The 24951-nt window shown below is 38.4% G+C and overlaps 1 protein-coding gene across 1 annotated transcript in view; it reads left to right on the forward strand.

Annotated features, from left to right (window-relative positions):
* Positions 1-201: 201 nt before the first annotated feature.
* Positions 202-24951, forward strand: part of LOC308491965 (butyrophilin-like protein 3) — a gene marked incomplete at both ends in the record, with an annotated part of 100582 nt that continues 75832 nt past the window's right edge. Inside the window, 1 exon segment of the mRNA XM_081036192.1 lies at positions 202-259. Coding sequence (XP_080892318.1) covers positions 202-259 — 58 coding nt within the window.

Raw genomic sequence — 24951 nt, forward strand, 5'->3', positions numbered from 1 at the left:
CCCTGTCCCCTAACACACAGGGCCATGTTTATGTCAGGTGACTCTAAGAAGAATGTGCAGCTTGCCATCAGCTCAAGCTCTGCCTCTTCATGGCTCCTCACCTCAGAAGCTGGCCTGACCCCTCTTCTCTCTAACTAGTCCATCCTCCTGTCCCTGCTGTCGTCTGTTTCTATAACGTGAGATCGACCTGCAGACACATCCATGGCCCTTGGGACCCTCGTGCTCACTTTGCTTCTCAGTCTCCTGGGGCTGGGCTCAGGTAAGCCTCCAGGCGGGACTCCGTCTGCCTCTCTTCTTGTTGGTTAACACTTTGAGTTCTTTAGCTGCATGACCACGGCACAGTGGGGTGGGGCATCTTTCTTGTTTGCATTTCCCTGACTTCTGCCCCAGGCTGACATCTATCAATGCCAGGGGCTGCGGGAAGCAGGGAGCAGCGGGAAGGTCTCAGGCCTGTGCCAACAGTGACAACAGCCCAGAACTCATGGCAAAGAGTGCTGAAGAGGGGCCTAGGAGTGGGGGTGGGACACACCAAGGACGTGAAGGTGAATAAATGAAATGTTTGTTCCTGGTGGGCTGTGGAGTTAGGCAGGGTCTCTAGTAGAGCACCAGGTTCTGACATGGAGGATGGGGTAGGAGACACTGATTAGGATGTTTGGGGGAAAGATAATGGTCCAGCTGTGGACATGCTGAGTGGGAAACACATGTGGTATGTGACCTGAGGGTGGGGGATGGTGTCGCGATCTTCAAGTGAGGACTAAGTTGTAACCTGGCATAGTCTGAGAAGAAGTCCACTTTTCTTCTTCTAGTTATGATCAACACAAAGGCTGGTGTGTAGGATGTTGAGCAACTGAATAAGGTACAGAGAGGAAGCTGGAGGCTGGAGTAGACCCCTCTCTCTGTGCAGGTGGTGTCCAGCAGTACAAGGTCCTGTCTGCACAAGTTCATTCTGCCACTCATCTGCTATGTCTGTTGTGCAATAATGGAAAAGAAGAGAGAAATAAGGGCAATCAAAACATGCTCCATGTTTCCACAGCAAAACCCATATGTCTTGTTCACAGGACAGCCTCTCACTGATGTTCATTCTCATCTATTTTGTGACAAGTTTCTCTGACAGCCCTGTCTCCTGGAGAGCTAGCAGGTGTCATGGAAATGACCTTAGAGGCAGGAAGTCTTTATTTTAAACCCTCATTTTCTCTGCTTATGAACTTTGTGGCTCATGACTCCGCCAGGTGTCTGTGTGCTCCTTGTGACAGGAGATGGCATCACACCCTGATCAGGCCGGTGTGGAGATCACATGAGCTCATGTACATAGAGCAGAGCCCAGTGTTCCATCAGCTCAGACTCTGTGTGAATTACAGACAATTTTTCCTTGCTGGTCCCCGGGGGAAGGAGTAAAGGGTAGAAGGAGCAGCTGGAGGCAAGGAAAATGACAGCAGCAGTAAGGGCTGAACAGAGAGACGGAGACACCCCAGGGAAAGGTTCCCTCAGCTTGAGAGCCCCCCACAGCCTTGAAGGCACAACAGCAGCAGCCCAGCTGACCTAGGCTGAGCCCCCAAAGTAGACCAGGATAAAGGTCTCAGTGCAGGTGGGCTGGTGAGGAGGTGATTCTGGAGAAAAAAGTGAGGGAGTGGAGAGAGTGAAGGCAGAATGGAGGGAAACCAAATGAGGGTTTGCCAGTGGGCTGGTTACTGACATGAAAACACCTTCTGAGGGGCCACACAGATGCCAACCCAGAATCATCCCAACATCCACTGCCTCCTGCCCCCACAGGGGATGTGTACCCCCACTACTGTTAAATTCTCAGTACATCTGGGCTGCCCTGCATCAGACTGAGCAGGTTCCAAAGGGCAGAGAAAGCCCTCAGCAGAGAGCAGAGGCCAGGCTCCTGGGTGGCGCTGTCACAGGGCAGGGACATGCCCAGCCCACTGCAGGAGGACTCAGCGTGCGTGGGGTGAGGGGCAGCACTTAGTGTCTGCTAGGCCGGGTCAGTGGCTGAACAGAGATTCTGCTGCAAAGTCACATTTTATATCATCTGACTCCTTCAAGATCCATCAGTGAAATAATTTTCAGAAAAAATTATAAAACACATTTAAAGTATGATAATGTGGGTGCTAAAATAAAAACATCCCTTACTTGAAATTAAGTGATCGCATGCTTGAAAAGGAAAATACACTGTGATCCCCTTTTCTCTGGTGATATACACACCCCACCACACCAGTGTATGCACCTATCAGAAATGCATGCATGTGAGTTAATCAAGAGATATTCCTATTCAGAGAGGTGTATTCAAGAAGATAAAGGGAGCCTCCATAGCTTGTGATCTCTGTGAAGAAGAAATCTTATCATTACAAATGATTAGTGTGATTTACAGCAGGAAAATTACTGACACGATCATTAGCAAATGAGCAAGTAGCAGAGAAAAAGGTGCTCATCTTACATAATGGAACCACTCTTTGTGGAGCCTGTGCTCTGAGCCGAACACTGTGCTGGGCATGAGGGTGGGGGTGTTGTGCTGAGCAAACGGACAGGCCTTGTCCCCACAGAGCTGAGAGTCACGCAGGGGAGACTTACAGAAAACAAATACGCATTTCAAACAAGATGATGAAGAAGGTTTCAAAATGAAGACGAGGGTAAAGCTGCACCCAGAAAATAGAAACAAATGAAAGGTAACATCTGCTGGTAAAGCTGAATGAAGCCCCATTTACCCCAACATTACAAAGTGGAGAAAAGAAATTGTTACACAAGTATGAAAGCACACTCTGTGGAAAAGATAGTCAGCATGAATTCACCGGAGAGCAAATGTATAAAGTAAACACTGCAAAATCTCTTTGTCACAGTGTCATGTATGTCTCTCAGAATTTGGCAGAACAAGTAGATAAAGAAAATAAGGAAGCAAAAATAAAGGTTTAACCTATGGACAAAGACATTTTTTTACTGTACCCATGAGACGTATACAAAACGGAACCATGTGCTTGAGAAAACAAATTGCCGCAAAGTGGAGATTTTATTGTTAATACTCTCCTCTTGGAAAATGAGTCATCTTTAGTTTTTGGCAAAAGTTAAAAGGGGCTGTTGTGAGGGTGTGGTGAAGCAGATGGGCAGCACAAGAGAATGTGGGTATAGATTCTCCTCCAGTCAGAGGGTCAGCATTTGGAAAGTGCTCTCATGCCCCTCATTGACTTACTTAGTCCCTCTGAGACATTGTGTTCTCATCTTGGAAATGGGAATATCACTAACGCACACCTGTCGGGATGTTTGGGGAGACATAATGAAGTAGGGATGTGGAAGTGCTCTGTCAAGCTTAGGGGATGTACAGATGTAGGTCACTGGGTTTGGAAAGGAGATAAGACGGATGTCGCACCCCTGGGCACACGCAGGCCATGAGTAGGACACACTGACAGGGCCTTTGCTCAGTTATCTCTTGTGCTTCCTTCCACAGGCCAGTGGCAGGTGGTGGGACCAGACAAGCCCGTCCAGCTTGTGGTCGGGGAGGACGCAGTGTTCTCGTGCTTCCTCTCTCCTAAGACAAGTGCAGAGGCCACTTGAGAGGTTCTTCAGAGATGAGTTCCATGCTGTGGTGCATCTCTTCAGAGAAGGGAAAAACCAGCATCATATGCAGATGCCAGCCTATCGAGGGAGAACCGAGCTGCTGACGGACTCCATAGCGGAGGGGCATGTCTCCCTGAGGCTGAAGAAGGTCACTCTCTCAGACACTGGTGTCTACGGATGCTGGTTCATCTCCCAGAATAATGACCAGGAGGCCATCTGGGAGCTGCAGGTGTCAGGTCAGTTGGTTATTTCAGAGAACTCATAACTTAGTTGTCTGGTAGAACCATCCGGGACTTTTTAAACTATTTGTTGAATGAGGAATTAAAAAAATATCTTAGGTCATTTAGTTAGGAGATTAGATCTTACCCTGTTTATTTATTCTGCCTCATGTGTATAGTTCTATGTCATTTTATGTGTAGATTTATGTAATCACATGACATCAACATCAGGGTGTAGACCTAGCCCATGACTGAATCTCCATCTGCTACCTCCCTATAGTCACATTCTTACCCACCATCTCACTTGACTCCCCTCCTCACTCCCTTATTATGATCCTCCTTACTCGCCAAGCCCTGGCAACCATTTATCTCTTCTTCATTTCCATAATTTTGTCATTTCTAGAATGCTACATAAATACAACTATACAATATGTGACCTTTGAGATTGGCTTTTCCACTGAACAGCATGCCCTTGAGTTGCCTGTGTTAATAGTTTGTTCCCTTTTATTGCTGAGCAGTATTCCATGGTATGGATGTACCAAGATTGTTTAGCCATTTACCCATTCAAAGACATTGGGGTTGTTTCCAGTTTTTCTTTTACAGGTAAGGCTTTAATAAACATTTGTGTACAGGTCTTTGTATAGGCAAAAGTTTTTATGTCTCTAGGGTAAATGCTCAGGAGTGCCATTGCTGGGTTGTATGGTAAGAGTATGTTGAGGGTTTGTTTTTTTTATTGTTGCTTTTTTTGGCTTTTATTTTTTGAGCAGTTTTTAGTTTGCAGAAAAATTGACCTGTTTATTCCTTCCCACTAAACCTCTGACAAGCAATGATCTTCTTACTGTCTCCATAGTTTTACCTTTTCCACAATTGTCATATACTTGTAATCATGCAGTATATAGCCCTTTCAGGTTGGCTTCTTTTACTTCCCAATACACACATTTTTTTTTCATAAATTTATTTATTTATTAGTTTCAGGTGTACAAAACAAGGTAATACTTAGACGTTCATCATCCATATCCCTCACACTGTGAACCCCCCTCCCCCCATCCACCATCCCTCCGACCCCACACCGAACCATCACATTATATATATAAAATTATAGTTGGCATTCATTAATGTCCAGCCTCTGGTGTCCAATGCCATGATCAGGTATCCACAGCATCCCTGAGGTGGTCTCCCAAATAGGACGCATGTCCATCGGATACCCAACAAAATCTTTACAACATTATTGAATACCTTCCCCAAATTAATTTTCAAAAAAAAAAAAAAAAAAAAAAAAAAAACCCCGAGGCCATCTTGTGGTCACCAGCTGCCTCCAAATCCCTTCACCTTTCCCCTTATCCCCAACCCCCTCCCACACACCCATCTAACCACTCTCGGTTTTTTCTCTGCGTCCCCAAAACTGTCTCTGATTAGTTCATTCACATAGTCTTTTCTTTAGATTCCATATATAAGTGAGATCATATGGTACTTGTCTTTCTCTTTCTGACTTATTTCACTTAACATAATGTTCTCTAGATCCATCCATGTTGCTGCAAATGATAAGATTTCTTTCTTCTTTATGGCTGCGTAATACTCCATTGTATAAATGTACCACAGCTTCTTAATCCAGTCATCTACCGATGGGCATTTTGGTTGTTTCCATATCTTGGCTATTGTGTAAAGTGCTGCAATAAACATAGGAGTGCATACAGATTTTTGAATTGGAGTTTTGGATTTCTCCGGGTAGATGCCTAGGAGTGGAATTACTGGATCATAGGGTAGTTCCATTTTCAGATTCCTGAGATACCTCCATACTGTTTTCCATAGTGGCTGCACTAATCTGCAGTCCCACCAACAGTGCACTAGCGTTCCCTTTTCTCCACATCCGCGCCAGCATTTGTTGTTTGCTGATTTATTGATAATAGCCATTTTGACTGGAGTGAGGTGGTATCTCATTGTGGTTTTTATTTGCATTTCTCTGATGGTTAGTGAGGTTGAGCATTTCTTCATATGTCTTCTTGCCTTCTGTATGTCCTTTTTAGAGAAATGTCTCCCCAAGTCCTCTGCCCATTTTTTAATTGGGTTGTTTGTTTTTTTGGAGTTGAGTTGAGTAAGTTTTTTATAGATTTGTGATATTAATCCCTTATCAGATATATCATTGGCAAATATCTTTTCCCATACAGTAGGATCCCTTTTTGTTTTATTGATGGTTTCCTTTGCTGTGAAGAAACTTTTTAGTTTGATGTAATCCCACATGTTTATTTTTTCTCTTACTTCGCTCGCGCGAGGGAATATATCAGTGAAAATCTTACTCCGGGTAATGTCCATGAAGTTTCTTCCTATATTTTCTTCTAGATATTTTATGGTTTCAGATCTTACATTTAAGTCTTTAAGCCATTTTGAATTTGTTTTTGTATATGGTGTAAGGAGGTGGTCCAGCTTCATTTTCTTGAATGTGTCCATCAAGGTTTCCCAACACCACTTATTGAACAGACTGTCTTTACCCCATCGTACATTCTTGCTTCCATTGTCGTAGATTAGATGGGCATATAGGCATGGATTTACATCTGGACTCTCTATTCTGTTCCATTGATCTATGTATCTATTTTTATGCCAGTACCATGTTGTTTTGATTACTGTAGCCTTGTAGTATAGTTTGAAATCAGGTATCGTTATACCTCCCACTTTGTTCTTATTTCTCAAGATTGCTGAGGCTATCCGGGGTCTTTTATGGTCCCATATAAATTTTAGGATTATATGTTCTATTTCTGTGAAAAACGTCGTTGGTAGTTTGATAGGAATTGCGTTGAATATGTATATTGCCTTAGGCAGTATGGACATTTTAACTATATTAATTCTTCCTATCCATGAACATGGAATGTGTTTCCATCTATTTATGTCTTCTTTCATTTCTTTCTTCAGTGTTGTATAATTTTCTGAGTACAGATCCTTTACATCTTTGGTTAGATTTATTCCCAGATATTTTATAGTCTTTGGAGCAATTGTAAATGGAATTGTTTTTTTAATTTCTCCTTCTGCTATTTTATCATTGGTATATACAAATGCAACTGATTTCCGAATATTAATTTTATATCCTGCTACTTTACTAAATTCATCTATCAGTTCTAATAGTTTCTTGGTGGAGTCTTTAGGGTTCTCTATATATAGAATCATATCATCTGCATATAATGATAATTTTATTTCCTCCTTACCAATTTGGATGCCTTTTATTTCTTTCTCTTCTCTGATTGCTGTGGCTAGAACTTCCAGTACTATGTTGAATAGAAGTGGAGAAAGTGGGCAACCTTGTCTTGTTCCTGATCTTAGGGGGAATGGTTTTAGCTTTTCCCCATTGAGTATGATGTTAGCTATGGGTTTGTCATATATGGCCTTTATTATGTTAAGATATGATCCCTCTATTCCCACTTTCTTAAGGGTTTTTATCATAAAAGGTTGCTGTATTTTATCAAATGCTTTTTCTGCATCTATTGATATGATCATGTGATTTTTATTTTTCATTTTGTTAATGTGGTGTATCACATTAATTGATTTGCGGATGTTGAACCACCCCTGCATACCAGGGATGAATCCCACTTGATCATGGTGTATGATCTTTTTAATGTATTGCTGAATTCTGTTTGCTAATAATTTGTTGAGAATTTTTGCATCTATGTTCATTAGAGATATCGGCCTGTAGTTTTCTTTCTTTGTGGTGTCTTTGTCTGCTTTTGGGATCAGGGTGATAGTGGCTTCGTAAAAAGTGTTTGGGAGTCTTCCTTCCTTCTGGATTTTTTGGAAGAGCTTGAGGAGAATAGGTGATAATTCTTTTTTGAACGTTTTGAAAAATTCACCTGTAAAGCCATCTGGTCCAGGGCTTTTGTTTGTTGGGAGATTATTGATTACTGATTCAATTTCCCTGGTGGTAATCAGACTGTTCAGGCTTTCTGTTTCTTCTTGAGTGAGCCTTGGAAGGTTGTGCGCCTCTAGAAAATTGTCCATTTCTTCAAGGTTGTCAAATTTGTTGGCATATAGTTGCTCATAGTAATTTCTTAAAATTTTTTGTATTTCTGTGGTGTCTGTTGTCACTTCTCCTCTTTCATTTCTGATTTTATTAATTTGGGTCCTCTCTCTCCTTTTTTTAATGAGTCTGGCTAAAGGTTTGTCAATTTTGTTTATCTTCTCTAAGAACCAACTCTTGGATTCATTGATCTTTTGTATTGTTTTTCTGGTTTCTATTTCATTTATTTCTGCTCTGATCCTTATTATCTCCTTCCTTGTGCTCCCTTTGGGTTTATTTTGCTGTTCTTTTTCCAGATCCCTTAAGTGTGAAGATAAACTGTCAATTAGTGATGTTTCTTGTTTCTTTAGGTAGGCCTGCAGTGCTATGAACTTCCCTCTTAGGACTGCTTTCGCAGCATCCCATAGATTTTGGGTCGTCGTGTTCTCATTCTCATTTGTCTCAAGATATCTTTTGATTTCTTCTTTGATCTGCTGCTTGACCCATTCATTATTTAGCAACATGTTATTCAGCCTCCATGAATTGGTGTATCTTCCTGGTTTTTTTCCCCTGTAGTTCATTTCTAATTTAATAGCACTGTGGTCAGAGAAGACAATTGGTATGATTAAAATTTTCTTAAATTTATCAAGGCTTGTTTTGTGTCCTAACATATGATCTGTCTTAGAGAATGTTCCATGTGCACTTGAGAAGAACGTGTATTCTGCAGCATTGGGGTGAAATGCTCTGAAAATATCAATTAAATCCAACTGCTCCAAAGTATCATTTAAGGCTGTTGTTTCCATATTGATTTTCTGTCTGGAGGACCTGTCCCTTGTTGTCAGAGGTGTGTTGAAGTCCCCTACTATGATAGAGTTGCTGTTGATCTCTGTCTTTATGTCCATCAATACCTGTTTTATATATTTAGGTGCTCCTATGTTAGGTGCATAGATGTTTACTAGAGTTATGTCCTCTTGTCGGATTGACCCCTTTATTATTATATAGTGCCCATCTTTGTCTTTTAATATGTTCTTCATTTTAAAGTCTATTTTGTCAGATATAAGTATTGCAACTCCAGCTTTTTTTTTGCTTCCATTTGCATGAAATATGTTACTCCAACCCTTCACTTTCAGCCTGTGTGTGTCTTTTGATCTGAAATGAGTCTCTTGTATACAGCATATACAAGGGTCTTGTTTCCTTATCCACTCAGCCACCCTATGTCTCTTGATTGGAGCGTTTAATCCATTTACATTTAAAGTGATTATTGATAGGTACATAGTTATTGCCATTTTTAGATTTGTAGTAAATTGTTTTCATCTTTCTTCTATTTACAGAAGTCCTTTTAGTATTTCTTGCAATGCTGGCTTGGTTGTCATAAATTCTTTCAGTTTGTTCTTTTCTGGGAAGCTCTTTATCTCTCCATCAACTTTAAATGATAGCCTTGCTGGATAAAGCAATCTAGGTTGTAGGCCTTTGTGTTCCATCACTTTGAGTATCTCCTGCCACTCCCTCCTTGCCTTCAATGTTTCTGTAGAAAAGTCATTTGATAGTCTTATGGGAGTTCCCTTGTATGTAACCTTCTGCCTTTCTCTTGCTGCTTTCAAGATTCTCTCTTTGTCTTTAAGCTTTGCCATTTTAACTATAATGTGTCTTGGTGTGGGCCTGTTTGGGTTTATCCTGGTTGGAACTCTCTGCACTTCCTGGGCTTGTATGTTGGTTTCCTTCATCAGGTTAGGGAAGTTTTCGGACATTATTACCTCAAATATGTTCTCAATCCCTTGCTTCTTCTCTTCGCCTTCTGGTATTCCTATGATGCGCATGTTGTTGCGCTTGATGTTATCCCAGAGGTCTCTTAACCCATCTTCATTGTTTTTTATTCTTTTTTCTTTCTGTTGTTCAGTTTGAGTGATCTCTGCTAACTTGTCTTCTAAGTCGCTGATTCGATCCTCTGCTTCATCTAACCTGCTGGTCATTCCTTCAAGTGAGTTCTTAATTTCGGTAATTGTGTTTTTTAGTTCTAGCTGGTTGTTCGTTAAGATTTCTACATCCTTTTTTAGCTCTAACTGGTTGTTCTTTATGATTTCTATATCCTTCTTTATGTCTTCTCTAAGCTCCTTAAACATTCTTATCACCAGTGTTCTGAACTCTGTCTCTGACATGTTGGTTACCTCTGCTTCATTTGGTTCCAGTTGTGGAGGTTTCTTCTGTTCTTTTATTTGGGACATGTTTCTTTGTCTCCCCATTCTGACTGACTCTCTGTGTTTGCTTTGATGTATTAGGAAGATCCCCTAGAGCTCTTAGTTCTTGCTGGGTTATCTTATGTAGTATGTGTCTTTTATATTTGACTTGGACTACTTCATTCTTCTCTGCATGTGCTCCACAGGTGGCTCGTGTGTTTAGTATATCGTCCTGTTCAAGAAGAACTTTGATTGCTTTTTGCTTGTGAGTAGGTGGGCTTAACTCCTAGGCCGTCTAGTTGTGAAACTTGGCTCTGCTCACCACAGGGTGTTCTGCTGGGTGAGGGTTGGCCACTTAAATGAGGTTTGGCCTCTATGGGCTCTTGTGCCTTCAGAGAATTCCCTCTGGGTGTGTGACTTGTAGGTCAAACTCGGTAGTACTCTGGTTTGGTCCAGAGTTGGCTTCTGGAAAATGTTGAATCTTGTGCCTCTTAAGCTGGGCCCTGGTAGGGCAGTTTCAGCACAAATCAAGTTACCAAGTACAACAACAACAACAACAACAAAGAAAACAAATCAAGTACATTCACATGTAAAATACAACCAACAATCCCCCCTCAACATAGGCAAAGATATCAAAGCAATAATGACAGAACAAAGCAAATTACTACAAGCAGAAAAAAAAAAAAAAAAAAAGTACCAAGCAAAGCAAAACAGAAAGCAGAACCAGTCTTGGCTTAAGCCCACCAGGTAATCTCCAGGTTGTCCTCTGCTGTGCCAAAGAGTTCCCTGCCTATTGCGCAGGCAGCGCTGGTCACCTGGTGCCCAGAGTGAATTTGGGAGTGTAGATTTAAATGCGAGGGGCTGAGGGGTCTGGATGACAGTTTTCAGAGAGACCATGCAGTTTCTGTCCTTTCCTGCACAAATGCACGCTGAGAGTAGCTCCACCAGCCCTGTGGTCAGTATTCCTGAGTCTTAGGGCCCTCCTTCCATGGGTGACTTGTAGGTCAAACCCGGTAGTACTCTGGTTTGGTCCAGAGTTGGCTTCTGGATATGTTGAATCTTGTGCCTCTTAATCTGGGCCCTGGTAGGGCAGTTTCAGCACAAATAAAGTTACCAAGTACAACAACAACAACAACAACAACAACAAGGAAAACAAATCAAGTACATTCACATGTAAAATACAACCGACAATCCCCACTCAACATAGGCAAAGATATCAAAGAAATAAAGACAGAACAAAGCAAATCACAACAAGCAAAGATAAGAAAAAAAAAGAAGAGAAAGAAAGAAAAAAAAGAAAAAGAAAAGAAAGGAAAAAAGAGAAAAACAAAGCAAAACAACACAAAACAAAACAAAAACAAAAGCAAAAAAACAAAAAAGCAAAACAAAACAAACAAACAAACAAACCAAAAAAAAAAAAAAAATCACCAAGCAAAGCAAAACAGAAAGCAGCACCAGTCTTGGCTTAAGCCCACCAGGTAATCTCCAGGTTGTCCTCCGCTGTGCCAAAGAGTTCCCTGCCTAGTGCACAGGCAGCGCTAGTCACCTGGTGCCCAGAGTGAATTTGGGAGAATACACACATTTTTAAATTAACTTTATTAAATTTATTGGGGTGAGATTGGTTAATGAGATTATGTAAGTGTACCATTCTAAAACACATCATTTGTACATTGCATTGTGTGTTCAACACCCAAAGTTAAGTCTTTTTTTGTTATGATACATTTGATCCCCTTTAAATGCTTCTACCTCCCTTCACCCCTTCCCTTCTGGTAAACACCATACTGTTGTCTGTGTTAGGTTTTGGGGATTTCTTTATTGGTTTATTTGGTTTGTCCATTTGTTGCTTTCTGTTTTTATTCCACATAAGAGTGAACTCATATGGTTCTTGTCTATTTCCATCTGTCTTATTTCGCTTGGCAGGATGTTCTCAAGATACGTGCACATTGTTGCAAATGGCAGTATTTCTTTTTTCAAACTATGTATCAGATAAGGAAGTAATGTCTACAGTATATGAAAAACTCATGCAACTCAACACCAAAAAACAAACAATCAAATTTAAAAAATGGCCAGAAGACCTGAACAGACATGTCTCTCAAGAAGACATACAAACGGCCAAGTAGCATTCTATTAAACATACATGTATGCACGACATCTTTATCCAGTCATCATTGAAGGACACTTAGGTTGTTTCCATGTCTTGGCCACCATGACTAATGCTGCAATAAACATTGGGGTACACATTTCTTTACCAATAAGTGTTTTCAATTTTTTCTGGGTAAATACCCAGAGAAGGGATTGCTGGATCAAATGGTATCTTTGTTCTTCATTTTTGAGGAAACTCCATACTGTTTTCCAAAGTGACTGTACCAATTCATTAATATGTTCCCACCAGCAGTTTATGAGGGTTCCTTTTTCTCCACAACCTCTCCAACACTTGTTATTATTTCTCTTGTTGATAATAGTCATTCTTACGGGTTTGAGATGGTATCTCATTGTGGTTTTGGTTTGCATTTCCCTCATAGCTCATGAAGTTGAGCATCTTTTCATGTATCTGTTGGCCATTTGTACGTCTTCTTGAGAGAAGCGTCTGTTCAGGTCTTCTGCCCATTTTTTAAATTGGATTGTTTGTTTTGTGGTGTTGAGTTGCATGAGTTCTTTATATATTCTGGATATTACTCCTTTATCTGATACACAAGGCTGACAATTACGTTTGCAAACTCATCCTAGAAAAAGTGCTACATACCTCATTGCTGAATATCACTATGGTCACCTTCAAAGTTCTCCCCTTGGGAAGCTATGCACTGACACCAGCACCTAGACCTCCTGTCAAAGCAATTTTGGAACTCTTTTTTTCTGGAATGGCCATCAGAGCTGTCATCGTATTATCCTTGATGTCTTGAATGTCATCAAAATGTCTTCCTTTCAATATTTTCTTCATATTTGGGTAAAGAGAGAAGTCATTGGGGACCAGTTCAGGTGACTAGGGAGGGTGTTCCAATATAGTTATTTGTTTACTGGCTAACAACTCCCTCACAGACAGTGCTGTGTGAGTTGGTGCATTGTCATGATGTAAGAGCCATGAATTGTTGGCGAAAAGTTCAGGCCGTTTTCATCTAACTTTTTCATGCAGCCTTTTCAGCACTTCCAAATAGTCAGCATGGTTAACTATTTGTCCAGTTGGTACAAATTCATAATGAACATTCCCTCTGATATCAAAAAAGTTAGCAACATCGTTTTGACTCTTTTTTTTAAAAAAAATTAAAGGTTATTGGGGTGGCAATTGTTATTATAGTTACATAGATTTCAGTTGTACAATTCTGTAATACATTATCTATATCTCACATTGTGTGGTCACCACCCAGAGTCAGTTTCATTTTGACTCTTGGTTTGGAGAGAGGGAACATTTTTGTTGTGGAGAATTGGCTCACTTTCCTTGTGTGCTTTGACACTTTGTTTCAGGGTCATATTGGTACAGCCATGTTTCATCACCAGTGTTAAATGACCCAAAACATCAACTTGCCTCTCCAAAAGGTCTTGGCAAACTTCAATTCTCCTTTGCTTTTGTTCATCGGTGAGCTCCTTTGGGATCATTTTTGCACACACCTTTCTCATGCCAAGATTTTCACTTAAGATTTTCCTAACTGTTTCTCTATCGATATTTACTTGGTCTACTATGTTTCTCACAATCAACCCAATGATTTTGACGCACAATTCAAGGAATTTTTGCAATGCTTTTGTCAGCTCTGCTCCTTACTGGCCTCCCTGACCTCTTATCATCAGTGATGCTTTCTCTCCCCTCAGAAAAAATGTTTACTCCATTTGTACACTGCCATTTTCTTCATGGCATTATCCCCATAAACTTGGACTAACATGTCCCTGATTTCACTTCCACTCTTGCCAAGTGTAACAAGAAATGTAATGTTTGTTCGTTGCTCTAATTCAAGCTCAGACATTCTTGCGAGGTCACACAAAAACACGCAACAACAATTAAAGCCACTCAACAAGACACCGCCACATGTTGACACAAACACAGCTGTGAGATGCTGATACACCAAGGTTATGAAACCTTACCGAGCTGTTTGTACAGTGCTGCCAATGCATAGTGGTAAGTTCGCTAACTTAGTTGTCAGACCTTGTATAGTTTGAAAATATTTTCTCATATTGTATAGGAAGTCTTTTCATTTCGTTATGATTTATTTTGCTGTGCAGAAGTTTTTAGTTTGATGTAATCCCACTTGCTGATTTTTGCTTTGGTTCCTTGAACTTTTGGTGTCGACCCCAAAATCATTGCCATGGAGCTTCTTCCCTAAGCTTTCTTCTAGGAGTTTTATTCTGTCAGGTGTTACATTTAAGTCTTTAATCCATTTTGAGTTATTTTTTTTTTGTGCATGATAAGATAGGGGTCCAATTTCACATTTGTTTGTGTGGTTGTACGGTTTTCCCAACATCACGTGTTGAAGAGATTATCCTTTCTTTATTGAGTGGTCTTAGCTTGCTTGCCAAATATTAGTTGACTGTATATGTTTGGGGTTATTTCTACGCTCTTGATTCTGTTCCACTGGTCCAGATGTCTATTTTTATTCTAGTACCATACTATTTCAATTATTATAGTTTTGCAGTATAGTTTGAAATCCAGAAATATTGTTACTCTGGGCTTGTTCTTACTCAGGATTGCTTTGGCCATTCAGGGTCTTTTTGGTTCCACACAAATATTAGGATATTTTTTTCTATTTCTGTAAAAATTATCACCAGAATTTTGATAGGGGTTGCATCGAGTCTATAGAGGACTTTGGGTAGTATGGACATTTTAATATTAATTCTTCTATTCATGAATACAGAATATCTTTCCATTTGTTTGTGTCTTCAATTTCTTTCATCAAAATCTTGTAGTTTTCCTTGTAGAGATCTTTCACATCCTTGGTTAAATGTATTCCTAAGCATTTTATTGTTTTTGGTGCTACTATTAATGGGATAGTTTTCTTTATTTTTTTCCCAGATATTCAGTTGTTAGTGTATGGAAACTCAACGGATTTCTCTATGTTGCATTTATGTCATGAAGCTTTACTGCATTTCTTGTGTAAAAATTAATAAACAGAAACCTCATTTAAAATAGAGTGAGAAGGCTAGGATGGAGAATTTTTAGGCGAGTGTCCTCAATGCACATGACTGACCCCAATAGAAAGAGATGTAACTTGCACCTCTGACAGGAAGTGTCACTATTTTGCTACCTCAACAGGAGGAATAAAAGATTCCTGCTTGCCCAGTAACAGCTGGGACAATGGGCAACTGACATAACTCAGCCAATGAAAAGTCACTGTACTTCAAACTTTCAGTTTCCTCCAATGGACTCTTCTTTTACAACTGCTCTTCCCAAGTCCATAAAAGAGCATTCCTCCCCTTTGCTTCTCTGTACTTGTGTTTAGTTTGTCATTAGACCTCATGTCCCAAACTGCAAATCTTTGTTGTTTCTAAATCAACCAGTGTTCTGGAGAAACATCTGGCTGGTTTTTGAAGTCAACAGTTGATTAGGGTTTTTTGTTTTGTTTTGTTTTCTCTAGTCTTTAGGATTTTCTATACATAAGATCATATCATCTGCACATAACAATTTTACCTCTTCTGTTTCAATTTGGATATCTTTTACTTCTTTGTCTTGCCTAATTGCTCTAGCTAGAGCTTTCAGTACAGTAAGTTTTCACTTAATGTCATTGATAGGTTCTTGGAAACTGTGACTTTAAATGAAATGACAGATAACAAACCCAACTTTACAATAAGGTGATTGATATAAACAAGAGTGAAGTTCCTATGACATATTTCTGCTCAGAAAAACATCACTTAACTTCTAAATAAAGACCCCAAACACTTCTAATATTAGACTTTGAAATAAATGTGAGCTATACATGCATTTAAGAAAGACTAACATGAACAAATAAGATAATTATATTCAAACCTGATTAATCCTGTTCAGGGGCACTGGTGGCTGGAATCTCTTCCAGCAGCTGAGAGTGTAAGGTGGGAACCAACACTGGACAGGACGCCATTCCATTGCTGGGGGCACTTACACACTCACCCACACTCACATGGGGACAATGTGCAAACTCCACACAGACAGTGGTCCCAGCTGGGAATCTTTTTCTTTTTACTCATCAACATTATAACAAAATGATCTTGAAATGAAGTGCCATTAGTTAAGGACCTGCTGTACTATATTGAATAAGATGGTGAGAGTGGGTGCACTTGTCTTAGTCCTGATCTTAGAGAAAAAACTTTCAATTTTTTACCATTGAATATAATGTTAGCTGTGTGTATGTCATATATGGTCTTTATTATATTGAGATATGTTCCTTTTATGACCAATAGCTGAGAGTTTTTATTATAAGAGGTTGTTGTATTTTGTCAAATGCTTTTTTTGCATCTATTGAGATGGTAACATGATTTTTATCTTTCATTCTATTAATAAGTGTATCACATTTATTATTTCATGCTGAACCACTCTTACACCCCAGGGATAAATCCCACTTGGACTAGACGAATGATCCTTTTCCTAAGCTGTTGAATTCATTTTGATTTTTTCTGTTCTCTATTTCATTTATTTGTACTCTGATCTTTGTTATTTTCTTCTTTCTGCTAACTTTAGACCTAATTTGCTCTCCTTTTTCTAGTTCCTTAAGGTGTAAAGTTAGTTTGTCTATTCTAGATTGTTCTATTTTATTAATATATACATTTATCACTGTAAACTTCTCTTCAGAACTGCTTTCGCAGCATTTCACAGATTTTGATATGTAGTGTTTCCATTTTGATTTGTTTTGAATTTTTAAAAAATTTCCCTTTAGTTTTCTTCTTTGACCCACTTGTTGTTCAACAATGTGTTAATTTCCACATACATATTTGTAGATTTTCTAGCTTTCTTCAAGTTGTTGACTTCCAGTTTCATACTATTGTAGTTTGAATAAATATTTGGTATGATTTCAGTCTTCTTAAATTTGCTAAGACTCATTTTACTGCCTATTATATGATGTATCCTGAAGAATATGCAACGTGTGCTTGAGAAGAATGTGTATTCTGCTGATGTTGGATAGAATGTTCTCTAAATGTCTGTTAGGTTCATTTTATATAATGTATAGTTCAATTTTAATGTTTCATGGTTGATTTTCTGTCTGAATGATCTACCCATTGTGGAAAGAGAATTACTGAAGTCCCCCACTGTTATTGTATTATTTATTTCTTCCTTCAGATCTGATAATATTTGCTTAATATATGTAGGTGCTTTAATATTGGGTGTGTACCTTTACAGTTGTTGTATCTTCTTAATGAATTGACCCCTTTATCATCATGTTCCTGATTTTGGCTTAAAGTCTATTTTGTCTGATATAAATATAACTATTCCTCCTTTCTTTTGGTCTCCACTTGCATGGAATGTCTTTTTCTATTTCTTCAATTTGCACTTATGTGTGTTCTTAAAGCAGAAGTGAGTCTCTTGTAAGCAGCATATATTGGATCTTGTTTGTCTTATCCATTGAGCTACTCTGTGCCTTTCGATTGATGAATTCAGTCCATTTACATGTAGAGTACTTACTGATATGTTAGGACTTACCAGTTCCATCTTATTTCTTTTCAGCTGTTTTGTAGTTTCATTGTTCTTTTTTCCCTCTCTTACTGCTTGTCTTTGACAATTGGAGATTTTCCATGGTAGTATGCTATGATTCCCTTCTTTATCTTTTGAGAAACTTCTAGGTTTTTGCTTTGTGGTTACCATGAGATTTACCTAAAACATCTCATAGATGAAATAGTCCATTTGAAGCTGATAGCAACTTAACTTGAATCACCTGCAAAAGTTCCACCTTTTTACACCCCCCTTTGGATTTTTCAGCTTCATTTCCCCACTTTTAAATTTTTGAATTACAGTTGACATTCAATATTATTTTATATTAATTCCAAGTGTATACCATAGTAATTAGACATTTATATAATTTGAGAAATGATTCCCCTGACTAATTTAGTACCTGGCACTATACATGGTTGTTACCATATTATTGACTGTATTCCCATGATTTACTTTATATGGCCATGACTATTTTGTAACTACCAATTTGTACTTCTTAATCTCTTCACCTTTTTCACCCTATCACCCAACGCCCTCCCATCTATCACTCCCGTTAAATCTAGTACCCATTCTACACCATACATAGTTATTACAATATTATTGACTATATTCCTTACGCTATACTCTACATCCCATGACTACTTTGTAACAACCAACTTGTACTTCTTAACCCCTTCCCATTTTTCAACCACCCCCCTCCCAAGTGGCAACCATCAGTTTGTTCTCTGTATCTATGAGTTTGTTTCTGTTTTGTTTGTTTGTTTTGGTTTTTAGATTCCACATTGAGTGAAATCATATGGTATTTGTCTTTCTCTGTCTAACTTATTTCACTTAGCATAATACCTTCTAGGTCCATCCAAGTTGTTGCAGATGGCTAGATTTCATGCTTTTTTAAGGCTGAGTAATATTTCTTTGTATTTATGTACCACCTCTCTTTTATCCATTCATCCATTAAAGGACACTTAGGTTGCCTCCACCTCTTGGCTATTGCAAGTAACGCTGCAATGAACATAGGGATGCACACATCTTTTTTAATTAGTGTTTTGGGTTTTTTTTGATAAACACCCACAAGTGGAAGTATTGGGTCCTCCTTTGTCTCTTCTTATAGTCTTTGTTTCGAAATCTGTTTTGTCTGGTATAAATATTACTATCCCAGCTTTGTTTGTTTGTTTGTTTCCATTTTCATAAATATCTTTTTCCACCTCTTTATTTTCAGTCTGTGTGTGACTTTTGATCTGAAGTGATTCTTTCATAGGCAACTTATGTAAGGTTCTTGTTTTCTTATCCATTCAGCCACCCTATTGTGTTTTGATTGGAGCATTTAATCTATTTACGTTTAAAGTAATTGTTGATAGATATGTAATTATTGCCACTTTTTTATTCATATTTTTAAATCTTCTTCTTCTTCTTCCTCTTCCTCTTCCTCTTTTTCTTCTCTTTCTCCTTCTCCTTCTTCATCTCATTCTTTTTTTTTTTTATTAATTTTATTGGGGTGACAATTGTTAGTAAATTTACATAGATTTCAGGTGTACAATTCTGTATTACATCGTCTATAAATCCCATTGTGTGTTCACCACCCAGAGTCAGTTCACCTTTCATCACCATATATTTGATCCCCTTTACCCTCATCACCCCCCCCCCATCCCCTTACCCTCTGGTAACCACTAAATTATTGTCTGTGTCTATGAGTTTTTGTTTCTCATTTGTTTGTCTTGTTCTTTTTGGTTTATATACCACATATCAGTGAAATCCTAGGGTTCTCTGCCTTTTCTGTCTGACTTATTTCACTTAGCATTATACTCTCGAGATCCATCCATGTTGTCACAAATGCTCCTATATCATCTTTCCTTAATGCGGAATAGTATTCCATTGTGTATATATGCCACAACTTCTCTATCCATTCATCTATCGAAGGACATTTTGGTTGTTTCCATGTCTTGGCAACTGTAAACAGAGCTGCAATGAACATTGGAGTACACGTGTCTCTATAGAGAAAAGCTTTTATATTTTTTGGGTAGATACCCAGGAGAGCGATTGCTGGGTCGTATGGTAATTCTATTCGTAATTTCTTGAGGAACCTCCACACTGCCTTCCATAGCAGCTGCACCAGTCTGCATTCCCACCAACAGTGTATGAGAGTTCCTTTTTCTCCACAGCCTCTCCAACACTTGTTACTGTTTGTTTTGTTGATGAAAGCCATTCTGACTGGGGGGCATTTTTTTAAAATTAAATTTATTGGGGTGACAATTGTTAGTAAATTTACATAGATTTCAGGTGTACAATTCTGTATTACATCATCTATAAATCCCATTGTGTGTTCACCACCCAGAGTCAGTTCTCCTTCCATCACCATATATTTGATCCCCCTTACCGTCATCTCTCACCTCCCACCCCCTTACCCTCTGGTAACCACTAAATTACTGTCTGTGTCTATGAGTTTTTGTTTCTCATTTGTTTGTCTTGTTCTTTTGTTGTTTTTGGTTTATATACCACATATCAGTGAAATCATAGGGTTCTCTGCTTTTTCTGTCTGACTTACTTCACTTAGCATTATACTCTCAAGATCCATCCATGTTGTCACAAATGCTCCTGTATCATCTTTCCTTAACGTCGAATAGTATTCCATTGTGTATATATACCACAACTTCTTTATCCATTGATCTATCGAAGGACATTTTGGTTGTTTCCATGTCTTGGCAACCGTAAACAAAGCTGCAATGAACATTGGAGTACACGTGTCTCTATAGAGAAATGCTTTTATATTTTTTGGGTAGATACCCAGGAGAGCGATTGCTGGGTCGTATGGTAATTCTATTCGTAATTTCTTGAGGAACCTCCACACTGCCCAATGGCATTTTTTAAAGAAATAGAACAAAAAATCATCAGATTTGTTTGGAACCACAAAAGACCCCGAATAGCCAAAGCAATATTAAAAAAAAAAGAACAATACTGGAGGTATCACACTCCCTGATTTTTGCTTGTACTATAGGGCTACAATAATCAAAACAGCTTGGTATTGGCGGAAAAACAGACACATAGACCAATGGAATAGAATTGAGAACCCAGAAATAAAACCACATAAATATGGACAGATAATTTTTGACAAAGAAGCTAAAAACATACAATGGAGGAAAGACAGCCTCTTCAATAAATGGTGCTGGCAGAACGTGCAAAAGAATGAAACTGGATTGCTATCTGTCACCATGTACCAAAATTAATTCAAAATGGATCAAAGACTTAAGCATAAGACCTGACACAATAAACTGCATTGAAGAAAACATAGGTACTAAACTTATGGACCTTGGGTTCAAAGAGCATTTTATGAATTTGACTCCACAGGCAATGGAAGTAAAAACTAAAATAAACGAATGGGATTATATGAAACTGAAAAGCTTCTGCACAGCAAAAGAAACTATTGACAAAATAATGAGGCAACCAACTGAATGGGAGAAGATTTTTTGCAAACAGTGCCTCTGATAAGGGGCTAATATCCAAAATATACAAGGAACTCATGAAACTCAACAACAACAAAAAAAACAACCCAATTGAAAAATGGACAGAGGACCTGAGACATTTCTCCAAAGAGGATATACAAATGGCAAATAGACATATGAAAAAAATGCTTAACATCGCTAATCATCAGAGAAATGCAAATGAAAACCACAATGAGATATCACCTCACCCCAGTCAGAATGGCTTTCATCAATAAGACAAATAGTAACAAGTGTTGGAGAGGCTGTGGAGAAAAAGGAACCCTCATACACTGTTTGTGGGAATGCAGACTGGTTCTGCCGTTATGGAAGGCAGTGTGGAGGTTTCTCAAGAAATTACGAATAGAATTACCATATGACCCAGCATCGCTCTCCTGGGTATCTACCCCCCAAAAAAATGTGAAAGCATTTCTCTATAGAGACACGTGTACTCCAATGTTCATTGCAGCTTTGTTTACGGTGGCCAAGACATGGAAACAACCAAAATGTCCTTCGATAGATGAATGGATAAAGAAGTTGTGGTATATATACACAATGGAATACTATTCGGCGTTAAGGAAAGATGATATAGGAGCATTTGTGACAACATGGATGGATCTTGAGAGTATAATGCTAAGTGAAATAAGTCAGACAGACAAAGCAGAGAACCCTATGATTTCACTGATATGTGGTATATAAACCAAAAAGAACAAGACAAACAAATGAGAAAGAAAAACTCATAGACACAGACAATAATTTAGTGGTTACCAGAGGGTAAGGGGGTGGGAGGTGGGTGGTGAGGGTAAAGGGGATCAAATATATGGTGATGGAAGGAGAACTGACTCTGGGTGGTGAACACACAATGGGATTTATAGACGATGTAATACAGAATTGTACACCTGAAATCTATGTAAATTTAGTAACAATTGTCACCCCAATAAATTTAATAAAAAAAAAGTTGCTATCAGCTTAAAATGGACTGTTGTGACTATGAGATATTTATGTAAATCTCATGGTAACCACAAAACAAAAACCTAAAAGGTTCTCAAAAAATAAGGAAGGGAATCATAGTATACTTCCATGGAAAATCTCCAATCCACAAAATATAATCAGCAAGAGAGGGAAAACAAAACAATGAAACTACACAACAGCTGAAAAGGAATAACATGTAAGTTCCCTTTTTCAATTAAAGTTTATTGGGGTGAGAATTGTTAGTAAAGTTACATAGATTTCAGGTGTACAATTCTGTATTACATCATCTATAGATCCCATTGTATGTTCACCACCCAGAATCAGTTCTCCTTCCGTCACCATATATTTGATGCCCTTTACCCTATCTACTAACCCCCTCCCCCCTTATCCTCTGATAACCACTAAACTATTGGATTTTAGTGAGCCCTTTCAAATCTGAAGAGTACTTAGAAGGCAAAGGATATTTTTGAGAAAAAAATTACCTCTTCTAGATCCATGAAACGAAAATAGATTTGCAATTTTTGAGGACTGTGTCAAAGTCTGTGCAGGTGCCCCTGGAGCCGGAGCTGTCGTATCCCCCCTTTCCTATTCCCCTTCCAGTTGCAATCAATAAAGGTCATTCGTACCATAATAAATAAATAAATAAATAAATAAATAAATAAATAAATAAATAAATAAATAAATTTGCGTGAAAAATGAAAGTGAACAGAAGTAAAAAAGCAGCTAACCCAGGGGTTTAGTCAGATGGGGATTTTCGTTGTAGGAGTTCTTGATTTCTAGTGTGTTACGTGTTTTATGTTTTATTTGCAGTGTGCTTCATAACTACAAAAGGGTTAAAAACAATTGCAAAGCTGCAATTACTTTTGCACCAACCTAATACATTTTGTAGCAATTTAAAAACACAGTTCCTCGCATCATTTTACTGTTCATGCCAGTTAGTATTCACAAATTTCTGTTAAATGTAAGTACACGGAGAACATCAGATGTAGAGGAAACAGTCTGATAGATGGCTTTCCAAAAGGAAAAAAAAGGAATGATATTCTGCAACTGGGCTTGGCCACTGTCACCTTAGCTGGACCTGTTGTAGGTTTCAGACCTTGAATGCTGGACTCCTGATGTTTAATAACTGTTTATCTAGTAACTTGTTTTTCTTTTTTGTTTCAGAAATAATCATGTTTCAAGAAATACACAAAAGAAAAGGGAAGAATATTTAATCAATGAACAGAATTAAATACTGTGCATATTTTGATATGTAACCTTACAGTGTTTTATAGACATCGTAATTTTTTTATCAAAAGCGAAACTTTACCAACCATTTGTGACCAGCTTGTTTCATGACATGTTGTTTTCCCATATCATTAAATAATTACATTTTAAAAAGTCACAAAAAGATAGAGTCACCTTAAGTGAATATTGGAAAGAGAGTGAAGCCAGTTTGAGAAGGCTGCATACTGTATGATTCCAATTATATGAATTTATAGGAAAGGTAAAACTGTGGAGACAGTAAAAAGTTTTGTGGTTGTCAGTGTTTGGGAGGGAGAGGGAATGCAAGAGGGACAAATTAACAGAGCCCAAGATATTTTTAGGGCAACGAAAGTATGTATGCTCTATGGCAATAAAATGATGGATACATATCATTATACATTGTCCAAACCCATAGCATGTACAACACCAAGAGCGAACGGTAATGTAAACTAGGGCCTTGGGGTGATAATGAGGTGTCAGTTTATGTTCATCAGTTGTAACAAACGTACCACTCTGATGGGGAGTTGATGCTGGAGGGGACTGGGCATGTTTGTGTGTGATGTGGATTGAGAGGGTTATACGGAAAGTGTAATTTACACTCAGTTTTGTTGTGTACTTTACACTCTATTTAAAAATAAAGTCTATTTTTTTTGAAAAGTAAAGATGGTACCTAAAGGATGTGGTTCAGAAAATACTATCCCTAAGATCAACCATGCTCCTCTTTTGGTATTGTTGACATGTTTATTTTTGAAAACAGCTTTATTGAGGTATAATTGACATATAATAAACTGCACATGTGTGATATTTAATTGATATGTTTTGATTTGTGTGTTTACCCATGAAACCATCACCACGAAGAAGACAGCGAGCATTTCTGCTCCCTAAGAGCCTCCTTGTTCCCGTTTCTAATCCCTTCTATCCTATGTCCCCTCCTAGCAACCACTGATGTCAGGGCTTTGCATTTGCATTTTCTAGACTTTTATACAAGCAATGACACACAGTATGCACTCTTTTTGAGAGTTTGGTTTTGTTTTGTTTGTGTGTGTGTTTTTTTGTTTTGCCTGTCTCCTTTCTCTTGGAATAATTATTTTGGATTCATCCTTGTGTGTGTGTGTTAATAGTTCATACTTTTTTATTCCTGAGTAGCATTTCATTGCATGGATATATGAAGATTTGTTTATCCCTTCATCTATTGATAGCATCCGGATCACTTATTACTTTCAATTACTACAAATAAAGCTGCTCTGAACATTCATGTGCAGATTTGTAGAGGAATGTATTTCATTTTCTCTTAAACAAAATACTTAGAGTGAACTGGTAGAATCACATGGTAAGGGACTGTTTACATTATAAAGAAACTGCCAAATTGTTCTCCAAAGTGATTGTACCATTTTATGCCCCCACCAGCTGTTTATGAGACTTTCAGTCCGTCCACAGCCTTGTCAACACTTGTTACGATCAGTTTTTTAAATTTTACTCTAATAGGTAGTAATAGTGTTTCCTTGTGGTTTTAATTTGCATTTTATTACTGTCCAAGGATGTAGTAAGCCCTCCCTCACCTACGTGGGCTTATCAGCCATCTCTATATATTCTTTGCTGAAAGATTTATTAGTAATGGATGCTGAATATGTCAAACGTTCTTTTGCTGCATCTATTGAGATAATCACATGATTTTTCTTTTAGTTTGTTAATGTGGTGAATTACACTGCTTAATGTTTGAATATTAAAACATTCCTTCATTACT

Source organism: Rhinolophus hipposideros (assembly GCF_964194185.1).
Source record: "Rhinolophus hipposideros genome assembly, chromosome: 23".
Classification (NCBI taxonomy): Eukaryota; Metazoa; Chordata; class Mammalia; order Chiroptera; family Rhinolophidae; genus Rhinolophus; species Rhinolophus hipposideros.